The sequence below is a fragment of the Dendropsophus ebraccatus genome, chromosome 13 (assembly GCF_027789765.1).
Source record: "Dendropsophus ebraccatus isolate aDenEbr1 chromosome 13, aDenEbr1.pat, whole genome shotgun sequence".
Taxonomy (NCBI): Eukaryota; Metazoa; Chordata; class Amphibia; order Anura; family Hylidae; genus Dendropsophus; species Dendropsophus ebraccatus.
In genome coordinates, this window is record NC_091466.1 from 18576949 (window position 1) to 18603315 (window position 26367).

At 43.0% G+C, this 26367-nt stretch overlaps 1 protein-coding gene across 14 annotated transcripts in view; it reads left to right on the plus strand.

The window, feature by feature from the left end:
• GPHN (gephyrin) overlaps window positions 1-26367 on the plus strand; it is a 237088-nt gene that overhangs the window by 77255 nt on the left and 133466 nt on the right. For all 14 annotated transcript variants that reach the window (XM_069950663.1, XM_069950657.1, XM_069950656.1 and 11 more), the window contains exons 2-4: window positions 5315-5393; window positions 20572-20629; window positions 22365-22457. In XM_069950663.1, the coding sequence (XP_069806764.1) occupies window positions 5315-5393; window positions 20572-20629; window positions 22365-22457 (230 nt within the window). The remainder of the gene's footprint in view (window positions 1-5314; window positions 5394-20571; window positions 20630-22364; window positions 22458-26367) is intronic.

A 26367-nucleotide genomic window follows, 5' to 3' on the forward strand; every position in this document is an offset into this window, starting at 1 on the left:
TTTAAGTGGTCAGTCCAAAAATATATATAATTTTTAATTACTGTTTTATAACCTTAGATGCCCTGCCTGATTGCGACAGTGTTTTCACTTTCTTGCTATGTCCCACTTTTCCTGAGATACTATTTGACTAAAGGAGTGGTCCCGGGGGAGGGAGGGGAGATGTTTTTAAATAAATTCAATGCTCACCTGACCCCGTGTCCGCCCTGCGCTGCATCCCTGGGCTTACATACCCCGCTGCGTGTCCTCTTCTCCCTTTTTCCGGGTGCGTCATGACTTGGGTTGAATTTTGCAAGCGAGTGGGATTTAGCCTGCTCAGCCAATGAGTGACTACAGCGGTATCCCATCCCAGTCACTGCCTGGCTGAGTGTGGCATCCCTCAACTGGGAGCTAACTGGGACGCGGCATGGGTGAACAGGTGGATGTGACTTTTTTTATGTTTCACCAGCTCTGAATAATTTTTTTTCCCCGGTGCCAGACTTCCCCTTAAACGTCTCCACTTTTCAATGAATAATCAAATGGGTGAGAAATGGGCAAGATGAGATGTGACTGATATGTTTAGGAGAATGTGAGTATGAAGCGCGTAATCAGAAACCCTAAAACTAATTTCTCCCAGCTAGCCATACCCTCTTAAAGCGACTCTGTACCCACAATCTGACTACCCCCCCCCCCCCCCCCCCCCCCCAAACCACTTGTGCCTTCGGATAGCTGCTTTTAATTTAAGATCTGTCCTGGGGTCCGTTTGGCAGGTGATGCAGTTACTGTCCTAAAAAACAACTTTAAAACTTGTAGCCTGTGCCAAACGGCTGGGGCCTAGATTGTGTATGCATTAGGCTGGCACAACCTCTCTGCTCCCCCTGCTCCCCGCCCTCCTCATCATTAGGAATGCTCCAGGCAGATTGTCTACTATTAATCAGCTGTGTCAGCTCGGCACATGGGCTGGATTGTTAATCACCTGTGCAATGTTCAGACAGGAAAAAATGTTCCAGTGGCATTTCTAATGATGAAGAAGGTGGGGGAGGAGGGACAGAAGGGTGGTGCAAAGTTAGGGCACAGATACTCCCGTTGGGCACGGGGCTGCAAGATTAAAAGTTGTTTTTTATGACAATAACTGCATCACCTGCCTAACGGACCCCAGGGCAGATCTTGGATTAAAAGCAGCTATCTGAAGGTACAAGTGGTTTGGGGGGGGGGGGGGGGGGGGTTAGATTGTGGATACAGAGTTGCTTTTATCTTATAAAATTCTCACCCGTTCTGTACATTTCATGGAAACCCACAAGTACAGTAGGTCTGCAGATAGTTTTTTTTTCTCTTCCAGTATTGAAGTGGCACTCTCATTTTCATGTAATTTGGCTTCTCTTCTCTTAGAAATCCTGCTGATTCCAGGCGTTTTTACCTCTTCTAATTATAGCTCGGCAAAGCAAGACTTGTTTAGGTGGCATTACAGGGCTTTTGTTTTTGCCCATATCGAGATAGTAACGGAAATTTCTGTTAGTCAGCTTGATTAATTGCCAGGATAGCGTGGCACGGCTGATTTTTATATGGAGCAATAGTTAATCTCCGTTTTGGGATTTATTTATGTGTCATAATTCCGCTGTAACTGTATGGCGGGATCTTGTTCACTCCACTTAATAGAAACATTTAGATCTGAAATAGAAAGGACTTTTACCTTGAAACAGAAATAAGGGTGCTATTACACGGAGCGATTTTTAATGACGAACGATAAGCGATTACAAACTAGATTGTTTGTTTATCGCTAACCTGAAATTGTTCACCATATTACACAGAACGATAGTCGTTAATTATGATCGTTATTGCGATCGTTACTATGGTCGTTTATTCCTTCTGATCCCAGCAAAACAATGGGCAATGTGCAGTTACACTGAACGATTAGTGAAAAAATGGGGAACTTGAGTGAACGAATGTGGAATTACAGCGAATGATTAACGATAATTTTAGGTTCAGATCTAAATCAACAACATACGAATGATTTTTCGTTCTTTGCCTGCAATTACACAGAACGATTATCGTTTAAATTCGAACGAAATAACTATTTTTCGCACGATAATCATACTGTTTAATAGGGCCCTAAGAATATACTTTTTAGTTTCTTCTGCACCATATGCCCATGCATTATTTCCCTTTGAATTCCAAAAATCTGAGATTTTTTAATTCCTGTATTTCATACTTTAAGTGTGGTATTACATGGAACGATTATCGTTCGAAAAATTGTTTGGATTTGAACGATAATCGTTTAGTGTAATAGTAGACAAGAATTAAACGACCAACAAGAAATCGTTGGTCGTTTAATAGAGTTTGGACCCATTTTTATTGTTGATCGTTTGCAAATCATACGCATGTAATAAGGCGACGCTCGGTCGTCCACAGTAGCGGCGAATGCAGTGGTGACGACAGGACGAACGCAATAACGATCATAAGTAACTATCATTGTTCCGTGTAATTGTGTGAACAATTTCAGGTCATTCGCTGTAGTGGTCGTTAATCGTTGATCATTAAAAAATCACTTTGTGTAATAGGACCCTAAGGATATGTTCTCATAGGCAGTTACTAGAGGTGAGCAAACTTACAGTAAGTTCAGATTTGCGCAAACCCAATCGCTTGGCATCTCTAGTGGTTACAATACAAATTTTTGTGCGTAAAATGTACATGATATTACAGTAGCAGCAAAGAGAGTGGGATTTTGTAGTGCATCCATTCACATGCAGGGTAATATACCCATCCAAAAATGGAGATTTAACAGTGTCACCACCATTTACAATAACTTTACATGTCATACAGGCTTCAAACAAGAATTGATTCGCCAGCCAATTAAAATCTTCAGGGGATTTTATTTATATAGCCAAGTACAGCAGTGCAACGTTTCAACCCAGCAGGATTTTTATCAAGAATGCTGGGTCGAAATGTTGCACTGGCTATGTAAATAAAGTTGAAGATTTTCACTACCTATGGATGCTGTTGGATCATTTCTCATTTGATGTGATGTGACCTCTGACTGGGATTGGTGACCTTCTGGCGTGCATCCATAGGCATAACGGACTATACTCTTGGTTGCTGTTGGTACCCTATACTGTAAGTGATGTCATGTAGACATGTCAGAGTTTTGATTGGTCAGGTCATTTTAACAAAAACCTTTTGACACACCGTTTCAAAGGTTTTCATTGGTCGGGGTGTGAACGTACAGAATTGACTGATATTTGGGGACAGTCTGCATGCTCTTCTGGATTTTTTGCAATGTGAACTGGATAGACTCACAAAGGCTGTCCAGATATGGTTGACCAAGAGGAGCAGTATGATCCCCCCGCCCATTCTACTGATCGGTCAGGATCTGATCTGAATTCTTATGAATCACCGGTATGCTGTAAGCATGAAAATGTATGCTGTAGACACACCGTGGGGATTTATTGGTATTTTTTTACATTAACCTCAATAAGGAAGTTATAGTCCATATCTGGTTCATATTTCGCAATGGAAGCACTTCAGTGAAACCTTACCATAGTCCATAATGTTGCCAAATCACAATAGTAGCATACAGGTCCCGATTGTGCCGGATTATCAGAATTCTTCTGTGCTTGCTGTCAGGGTAGGCAATATATTGCAGCTTGAGAGAATCCACTATGCCATCTTACAAGGTTGTTTCCCCGCAGAAATTAAGACCTTAACCTTTCTGGAAAAAATAAAAATCAATATCATCAAGTAGACATTTGGATGCCAAGAACCAGAGAGAATCCAGTTGCAAAAGGTTGTTTTGGATGTGTGTCTGGAGCCCATCCCCCTTAATGGACGATGATCGTTGTTATTAAGGACATTTCCAGCGGTGGGATGAATGTAATAAAGTCCCCGCTGTTTATATCGGAGCAGAGACTAATGAATCATCCTCTACCTTATTCGCAATAATACCTTCAACCAATGGGGAAATTACTTGTATTCTCAACCAGAAACCTTTGATACTAACAGATTGGATTTTGTAGTGTCGTAGTATAGACCAGTATTCTATAACCTGTGGCTCTCCGGCTATTGTAGAACTACAACTCCCATGCTGTCTGACATGTCGGGAGTTGTATCTGGGGAGCCACAGGTTAGGAAACACTGGTTTAGAGGGTCTATAGAGCTGGTTTATCGGTGAAGTATCAGATTGCAACTTTTTATATCACTACGACTTGTGGATTATTGACAGTGTATAGTAAATGTTATAGTAATAGACAACGGAGATTCCTTTTTTTTAAAGTGATCAGTTTTTTTCTGCATAGCGATTGGCTATTCATTTAGCTAATAGCTGTTGACAAAATTGTAAAAGTCATAGGAACCGGATTGAGCCGCAACATGTACACCTCATCCCTCCCTTTCCTCTCTCTGCCCTGCATAATTAAAGGGGTATTCCACTTAAACATAACTTTGCATATGTTGCTTCCCATGGTGAGACTAACAATTCCTTCCATACTTTTTATTATCTATTCAGTCTCCTTCCCCCAGTTCTCAGTTGCTGCTTTCCGCTGAAGACACAAAAATCTGTGTGTGAGCTTTTCTCTCCGTTTCCCCCTCCTCCCCCCCTCCCTTAATTGTAATGCTGGGAGGATCAATCACAGTGAGTTCATCAGCAACTTGACCTCAGAATAACCCTCCCAGCATTACAAAGAAGCTTTGAAGTTGCAGATAAAGCCAGCCAGGGACTTTACATCAGCCGTCTCATAAGGGAGAGAGATGTAGAGAAAAGCTAACACACAGATTTTTGTGTCTTCAGCAGAAATCAGCTAGGAATTGTTAGTCTCACCATGGGCAGCAACATATCAAAAGTTATGTCGGAGTGGAATACCCCTTTAATGTCACTTCATAGCTCTCACCTACAGTTTTACCTATAATTAGTGCCTGATCGGTAGGGGTCTGTGCGCTGAGGCCTCACTGGTTTACAGAGACGTCCAGTCCTCCAGCTTAAATAGAGCAGCGGATTATAATATGTATTTCCTGTCTGTATGAGGTCTAAGTAGTGGCCGTATATGCATGCTTGATGGCAACTCCATTTACTAAGTAAATGGGGGGCATTAAAACCTGGTTCTCCTGACCATATGAATACGTATGACCGTCACTTCTCTGATGTCTAGGAAGATCGAGATATACAAACTGCTTGTCTTGACCTGTGTTGCCTTTTACCTCCTCACTGCAGAATAGACCAGCATTACACTGAATTACCTTCTAATCTATGGCAAGTTTATCATTTTAACTAATGTACTAAAATCTGACCTACACGGTGACTGGGAGCTAAGTAAGAGTATTGATCACTTCTTCTATGTTTTATTGGCAGTGAGCGACAGTTGTTTCAGGAACCTTGCAGAAGATCGCAGTGGCATAAACCTTAAGGATTTAGTCCAAGATCCTTCATTGTAAGTACAAAGTTTTGTGGCTTTTCTGGCACCTTTGACACCTTTGCATTCTCCACCTCTGAACCTTTGAGTACGGGAGCAGACCTAGCATTAGTCGTTCCCTTCCTGTAATAAAGCTGGCTGAAGGTAGTGCTGAAAATATAATAGTCATGGTGTTTCCAATAATTATTAGATGTCGGGAAGCTAGAAAGAAAACCCCCAGTTTTTGTGTTGGTTTGGCATCCCCTGACATTTTCCATAACAGTAGAATACTATTGAGATTGGGAGCCATGTACTTTACTAAGAATCTCAGAGACTCTTTATTTTTGACATTCCATTTCACATAAGGCTGAGATCACACTGCATTTTTACATCCATTTCAGTATGTTTAAAGGGAATCTGTCACTAGATTTATGTGGCCTTAAATGAGTGCAGCATAAACTAATGACAGAAATGCTGAACAGATTGGTGTATTACTTACATCACTCTGTTCAGCCGTTCTCCTAATATGCAGGAGAATAGGATTCTTGCCACACCCCTTCCCCCGCCCTCCAGCTGCTGATTGACAGGTGACTGCCTATACACAACATGGATAGATAACTGCCAATCAGCAGCTAGTGGGTGGAGTTTTCTGCTTCTCATGAATATCCAGGACTACTGGGCTCATGCACATAATGGAGAGGACTACTTATTGTCCATGTTATTCAGGAGGATATCTCTGAATCAGCTGCACAGAACAATATAAGTGATACATCATTCTGTTCAGCTTCCCTGTCACTAGTTTATGCTACCATGAGATAGGACACCATAAACCTACTGACAGATTCTCTTTAACTTTTAACGTACAGTAAAATGTATTTGACCACATCTTTGTATACAATAAAAAATTAAACATTTTGATCAGTTTTCTTTTTATAATGAAAGTCAATGGAAAACAGATCCTGCAGTATGGCATAGAACAGCATGCGTTTTTACAATTTGTTTTCGCATCCGTTTAAAAAAAAATATGCACATGTTAAAAAGACAGCAAAACGCAGTGTGTGAACCTAGCCTAAAAAAAAAAACTGCACATCTAATATACATATGGTCAGGTGTCTAGCCGCCATGATCGGTTCACACATGGTTTTTACAGGATCTACGATGGATGGTATGGCTCCTTTATGATTTATCGCATGTTCTGTCGGGGGAGTGAAGTGGAAGATGTAGTGTTGAGTAGAGTATTTTTAGGTATTTTGGATTTAGGTCTGCCAAAGATAAGCAAGCACCATTTTCACTATCTTTGGCAGTCCCATAGCAATTGAATGGATGAATCAAGCAATGACCGTTACTGCACAATTCCTTTGGGACGTTCTCATCAATTTTTGTGTCCTAGTGGTGAGACCCCCACCGATCAGATACTCATTACCTATCTTGTGGAGTTTTAATCTTGGGATAACCCCTTTACCTGAGAACCTGGCTACTCTTGACTTACTCTGTTTCTTCAAAACTTATCCCTACCCAGATAATAAGCCCTAGCTTGATTTTTGGGTTTTTTTTGAAGAAGGCTTAAATATAATCCCAATTACAGAAATAAGCCCTAGTTACAATAAGCCCCTTCAGCGCTAGGTTATATCATGTGATGTCACGGCGATGAAGGATAGGCATTCCGTAGCTCCCAACCGTCCTGGATAAATGCATCACTACCTCCTTCCTGAGTCCACAGATTTGGGCCTAATCGATGAATAGATTCGCTCATCTCTGTCTCGTATACTGTATACACTACCGTTCAAAAGTTTGGGGTCACCCAAACAATTTTGTGTTTTCCATGAAAAGTCACACTTATTCACCACCATATGTTGTGAAATGCATAGAAAATAGAGTGAAGACATTGACAAGGTTAGAAATAATAATTTGTATTTGAAATAACATTGTTTTTTACATCAAACTTTGCTTTCGTCAAAGAATCCTCCTTTTGCAGCAATTCCAGCATTGCACACCTTTGGCATTCTAGCTATTAGGGCGGGTTCACACTAGGGAATTCTCGCGGACAATGTTCGCGGAATTCCGTCAGCTGTCTGCCCGCACATCTGGGCGCCTTTCCGCCGGCCCCATAGACACCATTCTATGGGCCGGCGTATTCCGCTATACGCAGAAAGAAGTGTCATGTCACTTCTTTTAGCGGATTGCGGAATATGCCGGCCCATAGAATGGTGTCTATGGAGCCGGCGGAAAAGCGCGTGCCCGTGCGGGCGGACAGCTGACGGAATTCCGCGGACAATTATTGAATTCCGTAGTGTGAACCCACCCTAAATCTGTTGAGGTAAGCTGGAGAAATTGCACCCCACGCTTCTAGAAGCAGCTCCCACAAGTTGGATTGGTTGGATGGGCACTTCTGGCGTACCATACGGTCAAGCTGCTCCCACAACAGCTCAATGGGGTTCAGATCTGGTGACTGTGCTGGCCACTCCATTACCTATGATAGAATACCAGCTGCTGCTTCTGCTGTAAATAGTTCTTGCACAATATGGAGGTGTGTTTAGGGTCATTGTCCTGTTGTAGGATGAAATTGGCTCCAACCAAGCGCTGTCCACTGGGTATGGCATGGCGGTGCAGAGTGATAGCCTTCCTTATTCAGAATCCCTTTTACCCTGTACAAATCTCCCACCTTACCAGCACCAAAGCAACCCCAGACCATCACATTACCTCCACCATGCTTAACAGATGGCGTCAGGCATTCTTGCAGCATCTTTTCCTTTGTTCTGCGTCTCACAAACGTTCTTCTTTGTGATCCAAACACCTCAAACTTGGATTCATCCGTCCACAACACTTTTTTCCAGTCTTCCTCTGTCCAATGTCTGTGTTCTTTTGCCCATCTTAATCTTTGTTTCTTTTATTGGCCAGTCTCAGATATGGCTTTTTCTTTGCCACTCTGCCCTGAAGCCCAAAATCCCGCAGCCGCCTCTTCACTGTAGATGTTGACACTGGTGTTTTGCGGGTACTATTTAATGAAGATGCCAGTTGGGGACCTGTGAGGTGTCTGTTTCTTAAACTAAAGACTCCAATGTGCTTATCTTCTTGCTTAGTTGTGCAATGCAGCCTCCCACTTCTTTTTCTACTCTGGTTAGAGCCTGTTTGTGCTGTCCTCTGAAGGGGGTAGTACACACCGTTGTAGGATATCTTCAATTTCTTAGCAATTTCTCGCATGGAATAGCCTTAATTTCTAAGAACAAGAAAAGACTGTCGAGTTTCAGATGAAAGTTCTCTTTTTCTGGCCATTTTGAGCGTTTAATTGACCCCACAAATGTGATGCTCCAGAAACACAATCTGCTCAAAGGAAGGTCAGTTTTGTAGCTTCTGTAACGAGCTAGACTGTTTTCAGATGTGTGAACATGATTGCACATTGTTTTCTAATCATCAATTAGCCTTCTGAGCCAATGAGCAAACACATTGTACCATTAGAACACTGGAGTGATAGTTGCTGGAAATGGGCCTCTATACACCTATGTAGATATTGCACCAAAAACCAGACATTTGCAGCTAGAATAGTCATTTACCACATTAGCAATCTATAGAGTGTATTTGTTTAAAATTAGGACTAGTTTAAAGTTATCTTCATTGAAAGTACAGTGCTTTTCCTTCAAAAATAAGGACATCTCAATGTGACCCCAAACTTTTGAACGGTAGTGTAGGTAACGGTACATTTTTACCTACCCCCAGATAACGGTACATTTTTACCCCCAGAGTTCAAAATAAAAAGGCTACTCTTTGAAGTATAAGGAAGGAATAGAGTACAATGTGAGATTGTTGCTCATGGAAAAAATTAGACCTACCCCGAAAATAGGCCCCAGTCCTTTTTTTTTTTTTTAGACCCGGTCATATTTTTAGAGAAACACTGTAAGCAGTTGTCTCTCCTGTAATGTATGAATTCTGGGACCCTATGTAGTACTTTCCTTCTGTTATTCCTACTATAAACTAAGGAATAAATTGACAACTGGATGTTAACACTTGGGGGGTGGGTCCTGTATAGTATGAAACTGTCCAATCAGTGCTCAGATCGTTGGACTGTTTATGGTAACACCTAGTTAATGGAGGAGAAATCAGTGCTGAATCCTCACTAAAAAATTCCGCCTGAAAATATAGTGCAGAGCGAAATTCCAGTGAGTTCAATAGAATTTGTGCTCTGCAGTTCACACAGCGCAATTTCCGCAGCGGATCCGTTTTCCGCAAGAGTTGACATGTCATTTCTTCTGGCGGATTCCCATTGAAATGATTTGAGCAGGGAGTTTCTGCCCTGAAATTTTTCTGCACGGAATACTCGGAATTGGAAAAAATGATTGACTTTGATTAAATAAAAAATGAATTTGCGCAGAATTCCGCCAGAGGTGATTCCAAATGGAACACTTTTTTTTCCTGGCGGATTCCGCATAAAATTCTGCAAGAACACTTTCCGCTCGGAACCCTTACCTCGCTGATTCTTCAGTGTGAACTGGCCCTTAGGGTGTTATTACACGGGTCGATGGGGGCCCGATAGTAACTGTAAATGAGCGCCGATCTGCTAGATTGGCGCTCGTTTACTGGGCCTATTACACAGCTCGATAATTGTTTAACAAGGGCTGCATGGACATTGTTACCAAATGTCCTTGCAGCCCTTGCTAAACTGGCATACATTACCTATCCATGGTCCAGGGCTCCTCCTGCGCACTGCTTCTCCCTGGGTCCCACGCGCTGCAGCATCAGAGCAGCCTGTCTTAACTGACAGGCCGCTCAGCCATTCACTGGCTGCGGGGGTCCCGGACAGTGATTGGCTGAGCGGCCTGTCAGCTCAGACAGGTCGCTCTGAAGCTGCAGTGCGCAGGAGGAGCCCTGGACCATGGATAGGTAATGTATTTACTTTGCAAATCATCAGCCGCTGGCCGCGCACCGCTATTACAAGTAGCGTTGGGTGGTCAGTGGCCGACAATTATAGGTCCAAACCTATATCAATGATCAGCTGATGACAACGATCATCGGCTGATCATTGTGTTTATTACAAGGAACAATAATCGGCAGGATAGGGCCCATTTGGCTGATTATTGTTCTGTGTAATAGTACCCTAAGAGAGGAACGGCACAAGGTTATATAATAAAAATGTCTTCTTCAAACCCCTAATAAAGCTAACCAAGAGGGTCCATAGACTGTTGGAAAGTGAATTCCCCTCATTCCTTTATACATCATGACTGTGTAAGGCCCCACTGGGAATGATAAATGGATCATATACAATCAGTCATAACTGTTAACATTGAGAGAAGGGAATCTAATGATATGTTGAAAAGAAGCAGATGGTTCTTCGCCTGGTAATCCTTCGCAAATCTGTGAGATATTTCATTCATTTCAAAGTAAACTTGGCTTTTCTGGCTCTTCAATTGAGTTTAGGGAAATTGCAGCTTACCATAAAGAGCTTAGCATGCACAGCTAGATAACTGTTTTAGGAAATTCCGAGATGCTCTTTTTATTCTGAACTTCTAAACAGAGTGTGCGAGTCCGTAAGCTCCGACAATGTTTAGGATTCTATTATGCTCACTATTTATTTTTACTTAAATGGTTTGTCCAGGACTTAAAATAAATAACCATAACAGTTATCCTGTTTTTTTTGTTTTTTTTAAATTATTATTATTATTATTTGTTTTTTTTATATTTCTAACAGCAGGAATAGCACCGTCTGCAGCTCTATTCTAGCTATAAAATATTCACTGGTACCTGGATGGAGTCCCAGTTGACCCCAAGTTCGTTTATTATTAACGGCCATGTAATTACACTTATAGGTTGATATTACACGTGCTGATGAAGGCCCGATAATACCTGTAAACGACCACCGTTCTGCTAGATTGGTGCTCGTTTACTGGGCCTTTTACACTGCCCGATAATCGTTTAACAAGGGCTGCAGGGACATCGTTAGCGATGTCCTTGCAGCCCTTGCTTAAACTATATACATTACCTATCCAGGCTCCAGGGCTGCTCCTGCGGTCTGCTTCTCCCCAAGTCCCTCGCACTCTAGCTTAAAAGCGGTCTGTCAGCCGCCGCAGCCTGTGATTGGCTGAGCGGCCTAGTCAGCTGACAAGTTAGGTCTAGTTTAAAGTTATCTTCTTTGAAAAGTACAGTGCTTTTCCTTAAAAAATAAGGACATTTCAATGTGACCCCAAACTTTTGAACGGTAGTGTATTTTGGTGATTTGTATAACTTTTGGGGGGCAATACAATACTTTAATACAAATTTTCACAGGATTTCTCCTTTAACCCATAGCTGCACCAGGACGTTATTTAACGTCCTCGTGCCGCTATGGGAGTTCAGAGGGGGGTCGCGCGGCGACCACCCTCTGAACTGCCGCGATCCCGGGTGCCGCGAGTAGCCCGGGCTCGCGGCTATTAGCGGGCACGGTCCGATCGCCGTGCCCGCTAATTAAGTACTTAGAAGCAGCTGTCAAAGTTGACAGCTGCTTCTAAATACTTGCGGTTACACATCCCTGGTGGTCTAGTGGGGGGATCGCCCCCCTGCGGCGCGATTGCGGGGGGGCGATCCCTGCATCCATACCGGGCCGGGGTCTGCTCCGTAATGGCGCTGATCCCGGCTCGGCATTCTATTGCTTTTGGCTGCAGCAGCCAAAAGTAATAGAACACCGATCTCATGGATTCATGCAGTATAACTATACTGCATGGATCTCTATGAGAGATCAGAGTGCATATACTAGAAGCCCCCCAGGGGGGCTTCTAGTATATGTCTAAAGTAAAAGAAAAAAGTATTTTTAATAACACAAAACCCCCTCCCCTAATAAAAGTCTGAATCACCCCCCTTTCCCCATTTTATAAATAAAAATAAATAAATAAATTAATAAACAAACATGTTTGCTATCGCCGCGTGCGTAATCGCCCGAACTATTAATTAATCACATTCCTGATCTCACACGGTAAACGGCGTCAGCACAAAAAAATCCCAAAGTGCAAAATTGCGCATTTTTGGTCGCATCAAATCCAGAATAATTGTAATAAAAAGCGATCAAAAAGTCATATATGCGCAATCAAGGTACCGATAGAAAGATCACATCATGGCGCAAAAAATGACACCTCACACAGACCCATAGACCAAAGGATAAAAGCGCTATAAGCCCGGGAATGGAGCGATTTTAAGGAACGTATATTGGTTAACAACGGTTTGAATTTTATACAGGCCATCAGATACAATATAAGTTATACATGTTACATATCGTTTTAATCGTAACGACTTGAGGAACATGCATAACAAGTCAGTTTTACCCCAGGGCGAATGGCGTAAAAACACATTTCCCCCAAATAAAAGAAATGCGTTTTTTTTTTCAATTTCACCACACATATAATTTTTTTCTGGTTTCCCGGCACATTTTAGGCAAAAATTACATCTGCCTTAGCAAAGTACAATTAGTTGCGCAAAAAATAAGGGCTCATTTGGGTCTCTAGGTGGAAAAATGCAGGCGCTATGGCCTTATATACACGAGGAGGGAAAAACGAAAACGCAAAAATGAAAACTGGCTGTGTCCCCTAAGGGTTAAATACAACATCGGCTACTGATGCTGCTCGCATCAGTATCCTGGGACATCTCTAGTCTCTACCTGTGCCCGACATTGGCACTAAGCGAAGACTCCAGGCTACATTGATAATACCAGCTCTTCAACATCATTGAAGGTCCTTAAAGTTCAAAAAGTACAGACCAGGTCCTTAACCAGGATGAAGCCCAAAATGACCTTATGGACCGCCACAATTTCCATTTTTGCATTTTCTTTTTTTCCTCCTGGCCTATAACTCTTTTATTTTTCCATCTACAGGGCCATGTTAAGGCCCTGTAGATGGTCCTCACATGGCCCTGTAAAATTTAATGACTGAACCCTCAAAATATAATTTATGGGGTGAATTTAGGACCAATAATGTAATTACCAAAGTTTGGGGTGTTCCGCATTTATGTAATACACTTGACAGTAAAACTGACATTTCATCTTTATTCTAAAGGTCAATCTGAGTACAGCGATATGCAGGTTTACATCGCTTTTTTACTGTTTTACTATTGTTATTAACAGTAAAACTTTTTTTTTTTTTTTTTGCAAATAGGTATATTTAAAATGGCCCTATTGTAACTCCTATAGCTCATTTTTTTTAACCTACAGGGCTGTATGGGGTGTCATAGTTTGCGCTATTATCTCTAGTTTTTACAGAATTGGACCTCCGTTAATTGGGAAAGGGTTGTCTTCTGGGACGAGTAGTGTCTGTTTTATTGAATGGGTAGATGTTGGTGTGTAAGGCAAGAAACATCAGAAAACAGACTCTCTACAGCCATTGCTGGAAGAACATAGGCTGGTGGTGTTGTTACCGCATTTTCTTCGTCATCCACAGAAGATACTCTCAACTGATTTTTGTATGAATCCACCCTTGCAGATCACATACTGCCATTCATGCTGATTGTCTTCCCAAGGACAGATGCGGAAAATGCGATCTCAATGGTTAGAAATGTCTGACATTGGCCGCGAACCCACGACTACGAACGTGCATCAGTAGTGGTTCGTGCTTTACGGAGCACTAAATTGAGGATAGCAAAGTGTGCGACACAGATTGGGCCCCGTACACACGTATGGACATTGAAATCTGTTGGCCCTATGTTCAGTCCGCAACCACGGATATGTGAATAGGACCTAACTTTGGTTATTAGCTGATGGCCACATTGGTCTGACTCAATTGAGTAATAAGCTATGTTTAATCAATTAAAGTCAATGGGTCATCCATGGGTATTCCCTGGTCTGCCAGTATACTACTGGAATGGAGGAAGAAGGTAGCGTGGCTTAGGCAGGTCATGTGACCCGTGCACAATGTAAAGTCATTCTCTAGTTGCTGCAGCGATTGATTTTCCCAGAATTCACCTTTAATGATTGCTATGTAGTGAATAGGGCTGTCTCCATTGGATCCAGCGATCACATGGTCGTCGGGTGTCCCACTGCATGAGTTGTAGAGGCGCTAGTTATACCCACGCCATGTGACTCCTTTATCATGGAGAACACAATGGGGCCAGAAGTTGATGGTAATATTGGATATTCGTACTTTTTATATTATTATTATTAGTGGCAGTAGTATTTCTTTAAATATGTTCTTAAACACCACAGCTCAGCTGGAGCATCTGGACGGCGTGTAGCACACGGGCAGGTTAGTAAGAGGCTCTTCACTATGGTTTCCATACCAACCATCTTGCCGTTCGTCTTTGTCACTGGTTAATGCTGCGGGGCTTGAACTCAATGCTTATCGCAGGCTGTTCATTTCTTTAGTAAACTATTTCGGGGATGACCGGGAGATGCTGTAACAGGTGTAATGTGTAGTGCATTTAAAGGATCCCTCCGTTTTAATGTAGGACATGAATATACGCTGACAACTATGTTGCTTAGTGACCATCAAGTACACGGTTGTGTTATTCGGTAATGTATGGATGTACTCAGATGACATCCCCTATGTTACTCTCAGTCATTGGTTCTGTAGTTATGGCGGGATAACTAGTGGATAGTGTGGGATAGATAGCCAGGCAATCCTTTGTCTCAGAGAAGGACATCATTGACACCCAGTTGTCAGTCCACAGGAGGCATGTGGGGGTCACATTGGCTGATTCGCTATTGCTGGTGGCCATGATTGGCATCATAACAATGGCTAATGCCAATTCACATGAAAGGTATGGATCATGATGATCAGTTCATCATAGTCATTTGCAGATGGATTTCTCATAGCTCGAAGAGTCAGTATACAGTAGTTGTTGCTTAGCTTTGGTTTTCATGGCGAGTGACAACTAACGCGTTTTTCCGAAAATAAGACCTAGCTTCATTTTGCAGACTTTTTGGTGAAGGCTTGAAATATAAGCCCTACTCCAAATATAAGCCCTAGTTACAGTCAGCTGACCAGATCCCTGATACTGGGTGGTTGAGTATCAGCCAATCAGTGCCAGACTTGTTATCCTCCGCCCTCACCTGCTCAGCACAAGCTGTAGGGGAGCTAGGAGGGGTAAGAAGATGGACGGTAGGGAACATTCAATGTGGGGGACGGATGGTACATGGGCCAACTACAGAGAGCTATACAGTATGGGAACTACCTGCAGTGGGGATATATACAATATGGGGGAACAACTGCAGAGGGGGGAGTGAAGTCTATAGTACGGGGGGCTTCACTGCCAAGGGGGATGTATACAGTATGAAGGAAAAACTACAGAGGTGGGAGGGAGGTATGAAGTACGGGGACTACCTGCAGTGGGACGGTGTATACACTATAGGGGGGAAACTATAAAAGGAGGAGGGAGGTATACAGTATGGGGACTACCTGCAGTGGGACGGTGTATACACTATAGGGGGAAAACTATAAAAGGAGGAGGGAGGTATACAGTATGGGGACTACCTGCAGTGGGACGGTGTATACACTATAGGGGGAAAACTATAAAAGGAGGAAGGAGGTATACAGTATGGGGACTACCTGCAGTGGGACGATGTATACACTATGGGGGAAAACTATAAAAGGAGGAGGGAGGTATACAGTATGGGGACTACCTGCAGTGGGACGATGTATACAGTATGGGGGGGAAACTATAAAAGGAGGAGGGAGGTATACAGTATGGGGACTACCTGCAGTGGGACGGTGTATACACTATGGGGGAAAACTATAAAAGGAGGAGGGAGGTATACAGTATGGGGACTACCTGCAGTGGGACGATGTATACAGTATGGGGGGGAAACTATAAAAGGGGGAGGGAGGTATACAGTATGGGGACTACCTGCAGTGGGACGATGTATACACTATGGGGGGAAAACTTTAAAAGGGGGAGGGAGGTATACAGTATGGGGGGGGGGGCTTACTGCAGAGGGAAATGTATACAGTATGGGGGAAAACTATAAAAGGAGGAGGGAGGTATACAGTATGGGGGGCTGTACTGTAGGGAGGGATGTATAAAGTATGGGAGAACAACTACAGAGGGGGAGGGAAGTATACAGTATGTGGCCTAACTATAGGGAACTTATAGTATAGTAGCCTAACAGGTAACTACCAAATAGAGCGGGACTACAGGGTATGGGCATACTGTATTTCTCCGAAAATAATACCTGCACCAGCTACACATAAACAGTCTTCCCCCTGTCGCCATCACAGGTACTGGAGAAAGTGCACTGCTTACAGTGAAAAGGCTGGTGGTCTACTTTTTTTTTTTTTTTACTGATGTGTGTGTCCCTTTAAAGAAAATTAGTCCCCTTTTACCACTTGATCCTGATTACTGTGTTATCCTATCCTTTCAGCTACTTTTAAATTGTCTAAATCAGGAAGAAGTTCTGTATTTTTTGTTTTATAAAGTTGGTCCTTAGTAGATGAGATGGCACGTCTACATACAATATCTGAAATTGAGAATTAAGTAGATTTCAGACAGAGAAATACAGTGAACTGTCTCAATTTCCAGCCATCCAGTGCTTCAAAGGACGATCCCGGCGACCCCCACAGTGCTTGCTGCACTATAAAGAGCTCAAAGCTTTTTTATCTAACCTTTCAGAAGTACATCTTTTAAGTTTATCGTTTCGGTATGTCTGCCTAAACTGGTCCTCGGCTTCATCTAATTTTAGGTGTTTAATTTCAGAAGTGCTCTGTGTCTCATGCCGGCCATAACGCCCACATGTCTCTGTATGGCGGTCTTAAAATAAATCGGATTCTTTCAGAATTTTGAATGGTTTATCCATATCTGTAGTGCTTCAGTGGGGTGAAGATGATCAAAAGGGCTCTATTCTTAGCCATATGAACAACGTATATATAGACTCAGGTTGCCATAGGTTTTCATAGATCTGCTTTGGAATTGGGATTTTTATTTGCTATCCTTTTGTGACTTTCTAACATATGTCATTTAGGTCATTTACCAAAACTACTTTATATCTTACTAAAAAAAACTCCAATGCTTTGGGCTCTTGGCATCTCACTTTTCTATAAACTGCTGTCCACTGCCTGTTTGAGGAATTCAGTCTATAGCTGCAGAATGGCCAAGTTCCCGCTTATGGACATACAGTTATGTCCGCGGGTAAAATGGACATAGAAACTTTGCCTATGCTATCCGCGGTGCGGCTCGGCTGTCACTGATAACTGGGCACCTGCCGGGATCAGGCTGCAGCAATCCCGCACACGTCAAAACTCTCTGACAGTCAGGATGTTTATGTACATATCGCTCACTCGAAGGGGTTAAACTCGCACAGTGACAGCAGACAATTCATTGTTAAAGAAATTCCAGTTTGCCAGTTTTTCGTGAAACAAGTGCATTTTTCACTAGAAAATCGTAAGGATATCGGCCAAAATTTACCACAAACCTAAATTACAAAAGTTCACAAAAAGTTTCTCAGAAACGAGAGGAAAAGTTATAGCATCACCGAGCTATATCCACATGAAGTGAGACTGGTCAGATTTCAAAAATGGGCTCTGGTCCTTAAAGGGGTTATTCAGCGCTACAAAAACATAACCACTTTTCCCCCTCTCTTGTCTCCAGATTGGGTGGGGTTTCAAACTCAGTTCCATTGAAATAAATGAAGCTTAATTGCAAACCGCACCTGAACTGGAGACAAGAGTGGGGCAAACGTGGCCATGTTTTTGTAGCGCTAGATAACCCCTTTAAGGCCATTTTTGGCCTGCTCCTAATGATGCTGTTATTGTCCTAAAAACAACTTTTAAACTTGCAGCCCTGTGTAAAATTGTCGTGGCCTAGTTGTCTGTGCTCTAGGGTCGCGACGCCCTTCCGTCTCTCCTCCCCGCCCTCCTTATCACTAGGAACGCCCCCAGGCAGGATTTTTCCTATTCCTTCCTTGAACACTACACAGGGGCCTTAATGATCCAGCACATGTGCAGTGTCCAGAATGGTGATGAATAGGAGAAATCGTTCTAGGGGCATTCCCTAATAATGAAGAGGGAGGAGGTGTCACAATCCCATGGGTATTCTAGGTCACGCCAATTCGACACTGGGCTGCAAGTTTAAAAGTTGTTTTTAGGACCCCAGGACAAATTTTGGATTAAAAGCAGCTATCTAACGGTACAAGCGGTTTAGGGAGGGGGGGGGATCAGATTGTGGGTACAGAGTCACTTTAAATACTTGTGTTGTCACTATGTATGCTAAACTGCCTCCTTATGTCACCCTCACTCCCACTTCCTTTACTCATCATCATTTATTTGGCTTGCCCGCTAATTAGCCCTTTAAATGCTGTTTTTCCCCATACCTGGTGGTCTAGTGGGGGAAAATCCCCCCCCCCCTTCAGGATAGCAGAGGAGCGGTCACTCTATCTGGTCCGGCCGTGGGTCTGCGCCGCAATGGCGCTGATCCCGAATCTGATCTATTCTTGGCTGCAGCAGGTGAGAGCTATAGATCGCCGATCTTATTGATCTGTCTAATATATATGTACTGCCTAAATCTCAATGAGAGATCAATGTAGTAATACTAGACGTCCCCCAGGGGAACTTCTACTTAGTTTTCTACTTCTACTTTATTAATTAAAAAAAAAATCCCCTGCCCTAACAAAAGTCTGAATCACCCCCTTCAATTTTATAAATAAAAACAAATAAATAAACATATTTGGTATCACCGCGTGCATAATCGGCCGAACTATTAAATTATTACATTCCTGATCTCACACGGTAAAGAGTGAAAGCGCAAAAACCCACCAGAGTGCAACATTGCACATTTTTGGTTGCATCAAATCCAGAAAAATTTTAATAAAAAGTGATCAGAAAGTCACATATGCGTAATCAAGGTACCAATAGAAAGTACAGATCATGGCGCAAAAAATCACACCTTACACAGCCCCATAGATCAAAGGATAAAAGTGCTATATGCATGGGAATAGAGCGATTTTAAGGAACATTTATTTTATTTTTTTGAAAGCCATCAAATAAAATAAAAGTTATATAAGTTAGGTATCTTTGTAATCGTGCTAACTTGAGGAACATGTATAACATATTAGTTTTACCATAGGGCAAACTGCGTAAATACAAAACTCCCCCCAAATAAAATAAAATAGTTTCTTTTCAATTTCACCACATATAATTTTTAGCATACTTTAGGGAAAAAATAAGCCTGCCATTGCAAAGTACAATTCGTGATGCAAAACATAAGGGCTCATGTGGGTCTTTAGGTGAAAAAATGCAAGCGCTATGGCCTTTTAAGCACGAGGAGGAAAAAAAATGAGCGGGCAAAAATTAAACTTGGCCCGGTCTTCAAAGGGTTAAAGTATACAGTGCAATGCAATTTTATTTTAAAGGGGGTTGTTTATTTTTAAAATTGTTCAGGTGCTGCCAACCATAAGGCATACTCGCCAGTCCCTGACTGTGGTGGGTCACCACTGAGGCCAGTGATTGGCTGTGTGGCCAGTTCCTGTATTGTTGCAACGTCACAGGAAGAAGCCAAGTTGACTATGGACTTGGGGTCAGTTGGAGTGCAGGGCATCAGGGAAAGGGGAGTAGGTTTTTTTTTTGTCCAGCTGGCCCTTTGTTAAAGGAAAAGTCCAGCGATTGCTAAAAGCCTGCAGCCTGCAGGGGGAAGGGGGAAATGGTAACAAGTAGGCACTTATGTACATATAAAGGACACTCTATTAACAGGTTGAGGGTCTTAATAGTTAAAGTAATCACCAATCCTACAAGGTAAGTAAGCACTTACCTCTCCTGGTGCCCACAGGAAGCGGCCACGGGACCGTTGTTGAACTGGCCTCTGTGGCAATCATTGACTGGAGCAGTGTCCCGCCCCAGTCACTGATTGGCTGACAGGCCAGTCCATCAGCCGGATTGTGGCGTAGACACCCAGTAGATTCCGGAGCTAAGTGGGAGTCCTGTGGCCTGTCTCCGAGGGCACAAGAAGAGGTAAGCGCCTAGTTCTTATCAATTTCCCCCCTCCCCCTGCTGGCTGCCAGCTTTTAGCAATCGCTGGCCTTCCTTAAAACACTTCCTTTTTATTAATTAAGACAAATAGGATTATGTAAAACCCCATTCACATACAGCGACGATAAATCTCCTTCAGTTTTAGGGCTTGCTGCATATGACAGATCCAATCTGTGTCCGATATTTTTCGATATCACATATGATCGGACCCATGGTAACCTGATAGTAATACTGAGGGGGTCATTTTCCTTTGTGTGTTTATGTAAAACATATTTTCCTGACTGCAAATGTAATAAGATTTATGTTTCCAATTGCAGATTGGGTGGGACTGTATCAGCGTATAAGATTGTGCCGGATGAAATAGAAGATATTAAGGTATTGTATTCCATTGTTCATCCCCATAATGAAGCTGTACTGATGAATGCTTATCATAAAGAAGCTCTAGCCTTCTGTCTTGTTTTAACAGAACAAATGTAAATCACCTTTATTAGTTCTTTATGTGCTAACTTAAGCTGTTCAGTAATATGGGAACCCCTGGTTGGAGGGTATTTGTGAAGGTTATAAGCCTTCAGTGTTACGCCATAAAGCTGGGTACACCAAACCCTAAACAACCATTGCGTATATGAAAATAAAAATAAAAACGAAACAAGAAAGAAATCACGGCAAGCAAGGGTGTGTAAACGTGGCCTCACATTACCTTAGGAATGGACCCCTTGCACCTTTTTTATTGCCATGGGGGATGGGCCATTGTTTGTGCCCCCCTGCCCGCCTGATAACTGAGTCTCCTAATAGTCATGTTACCACCCCAAAGCTTCATTATACCAAGGTTTCTTTTGTTCTGCTCTGACAAAGGAGGGAAAATAACATTACATTACTGATATCGATGGACTCCATTGACTGAAATGGTGGTCCATCAGTTATGTTGTCCTTTCCATGACACATGCTGATTTCCCACCATGCCAATATCAGTCTGTGACCGCTTGTGCAGAGAGTGAAGAAGCCTAAGGGTATGTGCGCACTTAGGAATGTGGACGGATTCCACAGCTAGCCCCACTCGCGGCTGTGCGCATCTCCGCCTGTGCCATAGACTCCATTTTATGGTCATGCAGATTCCGCTGTCCACCCAAAGAATAATTCTTCGAGCGGAATAAGGAATCTTCCTGACCCGAAGTCTATGGGACCAGTGGAGATGTGAGCAGGAGCGAGCTGTGGAATCCGTGGCGGGTGATCCTCCCGGATTCCTCAGTGTGCACATACCCTAAGGCTGTAAGCTACAGCATCCACCTGCACAGGATGTGAGCACATGGGGATTTGCATCTACTTAATCCCTGATCACAGAGGTTTCTTTATTTGGGACCACTCGCAGCCAGCTTTGGTTTTGGTTGTATATAGTATTTGCTGCGTTCGGAGGGGCAAAATCTTTGGAGGGCTTTCCTCGTCTACATAACATTTTTCCCTGTGCTTTAGTGATGGGAATGTGTTCATGTAGCCATGTGCTGAGAAGAGAAATAACGGTTCAACCTCCTTAAAGGGGCTATCCAGGATTGGAAAAAACTCTCCACCCCTGTACTTAGGTTGTGTGTGGTATTACCGTTCAGCCCCATTCACATTAATGGAATTAAGCTACAAAACCCACACCCAAGCTGAGGACAAGAGTGGATCAGGGCCGTATATGGGGGGGGGGGGGGGGGGGGAGCAGCCATGTTTTTCTAAGCCTGGATATCCTGTTTAAGATCTACAGAAGGAAACCTCACCCTGGAGTCTTGAGGCACCACGTGAACAATGGTTGGTCTCAAGTCAGATGATGGGTGTTACATGCTATAGATATAATAGTTCCCATACACAGAATAGTCACAGTTCATGGGACATGCTCACTATATCACCTCTCCTTGGATTGATAGATTAGATTTTTAGCTTTTTTTTTAGCTTTTTTTTTACCACTGTCTTTTTTTGCTTCTTTTAATGTTATTTTTGTCTTTATGAAAGAGAAAACAAAACTCAGACTAGAAAAAAAGATCAAATTCTCTTTGAAGCTGCCATAGTGCATGATTTCTATAACTTTTATCTTTCTCAATAAGATGCCCTTGCTGACATTGATGTCTTTTGCCAGGAATCATTAATAGACTGGTGCGATGAAAAAGAACTTAACTTGATTCTTACAACAGGAGGAACTGGGTTTGCTCCAAGAGACGTAACACCAGAGGTGAGATATCTATTACTCGTGCTTATTGTGCTATGAATAGTCTTATCAGCTGTCGTGTACATCACTTGTGTTCGGCCAAAACCGTTTTTTGGGGTTATCCTGATGTCGAGACACCCCATTATTGGCTGGTATGAAGGAGGCAAGACTGGAGATGGCACTGGTCCTCTATAACAAGAGAATCACTGGGGATCTCAGGACATGTTCTTGTTAGATGACGTCTTAAATGTTGGAATTGCCAGATGCAATCCTATGATTCCATTCTTAGGTATCACATAGCAAGGTTACATCTATAGGAAGCTATATATATATATTCTCATTGATATTCCCAGGAGAGGCTGTGCGCAGCAGCAAGAATAACCCAGGCTGTGAACAGAGTCCAGGGAGGATAGCAATAACCTTACAGGAAACAGAGTGATTGCGCTATACAGCACACATCCGCATTCTTGGATTGCTGCCATGAAGTGGTACAGGCACCCTTAACCCATATTTTATTACTCAATACCCTAAATACTATGGCCAGCTTAGTTACCAAGAGTGTATTTATTCGTGGAGGACCTCCCCCGCGTTACACACACAACCTATTAATATGAATGGGCTTCGTCCGTTATTCCTCCTTTCTTTTGTAGAGGTGCTGCAGGGAAGCTTAAAGGAGAACTCCAACCAAAATCTCTTTTTTAATATATTACATAAGCAAAGTTAGACAAATCCCTAATATACACTAATTATAGGAAATGCACATATAGTGCCATTTCCCTCAATTTAGTAGATCAGGCAGGCTTCAATTTCTCTAAAAACAGATGTGACGTCACGAACCGGTCGATATACCGGAAGGGTCCAGCAGGGGGCACAGTATATGTAAAAGGATATGTAAAAGTATAGAAAAAGACGTCTGTGTAGAAAGTATATGTAGTGGAATCATCCCCGTACCTCCTCCTAGATTTTGCCGGGAGTTCTCCTTTAACACTTGCCTCTAGATTTACCTACAGTTGATTGTAAAGAGATCCTTATTAGACAGCAGCCCGAGCGGTCCTTGTATGGGTGCCGATCTTGCTGATCACGTCTGGTTTACTGATCCTATTATACCTTTCGGTGATCAGGGTGCGATCAGGGTTTTATGAGCTATTACCTGAACACCCACCTACGACATGATCGGTGATCTCTCAGAAGGACGTGGCAGTATCGGTCTGTATAATGGGGCCTTTAGAAGTAGGTAGAACCCCTTTAATCCTAGTGATTGCTGGCAATAACCACTATTGTTCATCTGGTTTCCATTTAATGAAAACTAAAAGTTCAGCATTAACCAGTCCTCTCTGTTTTCTGGATCTTGACCCCCTCCATGGAGTGTAGTAATATTTTGGCCCTTTCTCTGTATAAATAATCTTTTGATATTACAGGATATAACAGAGCATAGGACACCACTATTTACAGGTGCAGATACACAGGTGCAGGCGGGTACATTGCATGCCTGGGGCCCTACCTCATTCACACCGCTGCTGGAGGATAAAAGATGTTTTCTTCTTCACCCCAAAAGGTCTGTTCAAACTACAGAATTTTCACAGAATTTCAAGGGAAGTCCGTTTAAAGTTTTGCCTGTCCCAATGGTTCAATAGGACGGCTCCTGCGCACTCCCCCCCCCTTCCCCAAAAAATTGATGCGTCAATACTTTGAGCAGATGGCGGAGTGCACGAAAATTGACTGCACAAGGAGCATTCCAGTTCAGTTCATCTAGTGAACAGTATGGGTGGGTTCATACTGAGGAATTCTAGCGGATAATGTCCGTGGAATTCTGCTGTCTGCCCGTGGGCCTTCCCGCCAGCTCCCTAGACACCATTCTATGGGCCGGCGTATTCCGCTATCCGCCGAAAGAAGTGACATGTTACTTCTTTCGATGGATAGCGGAATACACCGGCCCATAGAATGGTGTCTAGGGAGCCGGTGGAAAGGCGCGCGGCCGTGCGTGGGGACAGACAGCGGAATTTCGCTGACATTATCTGCGAGAATTCCTCAGTATGAACCCACCCTAACAGTAGATTTGGGGGAGGTGATACCATGGTTACAGATTGCTTTAGGGTAGCTTCACACGTACTGAATCCACAGTGGATTTCACGCTGCTGCGGATCCATGTAGTGTGAAAGTCTTTGGGAGTTACATATCCGCAGCGGAATATTCATTCCCCTGTGGATATGTAAGCCGGCCCCTTTAACCCCCTGCATCACATCGACGGGAGCCTCACATACAGCCGCGGCGTCAAGCAGGTAATGTATGCTCCGGGCCAGGGGCTGCAGGCGGTGGGATGCAGGGGGTTAAAGGGGCCGGGTCACATTCTGGCAGCAGAATGAAAAATGCACTGTGGATCCGGTACGTGCGAAGCTACCCTTAAATGGTTTTCCAGGATTAGAAAGAACACCACTACATTCTTACAAAATAGCACCACCCGTGTCCTCAGGTTGTGTGCAGTATTACAATTCACCTCTATTTACTTTAATGGGACTGACCTGCCATACCACACCCAAACGGAGGACAGGAGATGTGGTGTTTTTGGGAGAAAGTGGCTGTCTCCCCCCCCCCCCCCCCCCCTACACCTAGATAACCTCTTTAAGTAGTGATACATCTACTATTTGATCCTTTTTTTTTTTATGTGGAGCATTGTCGTCATCTCCGTATTCTTCCTTCTTCGCCACTTGCTTATCTTTAGGATAGAGTTGAATAGAGCCCGTGCTATTTCAAGATTGTAAATAACAAGTCAGGAAATGTGAGACTTCAGTGTGGGCTGACAGATTGCACAAGAGTTTGGCTTTTAACAGAATCCACATATGGCCCTGCCGCATGATGGTTTGTAGTAAAGGCTATCATGCCATATGACTGTTTAATTACTGTTGTCCCTGTTTAGCATCACAAACCCAGTGTAGCATCCCCTGTACCTCGCCATGTACGACAAGCTGGTGTGCCGGGGACCGAAATCCACAGCTCGCCTTCCGAAATGTCACACGCTGCCGATTCTCTCTAGCATGAAATACACCCGAGTAGATGTGACGATCAGAACCCAGATCCCATCAAAGTTCAAAAGGATAGAAAGAAATTACAGATAAGCGGATAGGTGACACGTTGGATCCGCGTCTTCTAAATGTTATTAAACATGGCAGATACCAGAAAAGTCAGGTTTTCAGGAGCTAAAGTTGGTTTAACCCATCGGTTTCCAGGCCGTATTTTCTCTGCACTTTCTGTGGTTTTTATTACCAGTCATTAAGTGATGATTGTAATATTTGTATGTTTCTATCGAGTCTTTATATTTTTTCATATCTATCTATCTATCTATCTATCAGTCTGTCTGTCTGTCTATACACATACTGTGTTTCTCTGAAAATAAGTCAGGGTCCTCTGAAAAAATTACTAGGACTTATTTATGGGGTAGGTCTTATTTTCAGAGAAACACAGTATGCCCCTACATTGTTACCCCACTCTATAAGATATTTATCCACCATACTGTTAAGTTCCTACAGAATACTGTAAGTTCCCCTGTAGTTAGACCCACCCCCCCCCATGCTGTATACCTCCCACTCCCCCCGTAGTTCTCTCCTCATATTGTATACATCCCCCTCTAAAGGTAGTCTCCATACTGTATACTTCCCTCCGCCCTCTGTAGTTGTTCCTCCATACTGTATACATTCCCCTTTTCAGGTAGTCCCCGTACTGTATACCTCCCTCCCCCATCTGTAGTTGTTCCCCCATACTGTATACTGTACCTTCTTCCTTGTAGTTGTTCTGTTATATTGTATACCTCCCTCCGTAGTTAGGTACCCTGTTCTGCTGCGAAGAGAACATAGAAACAGCTTTCTACAGATGGATGCCTCTTCCTTTTGGAGGATACTCTGGTTTGGCTGAAAATCCCAAGTCATGTTTAAAGAGACTC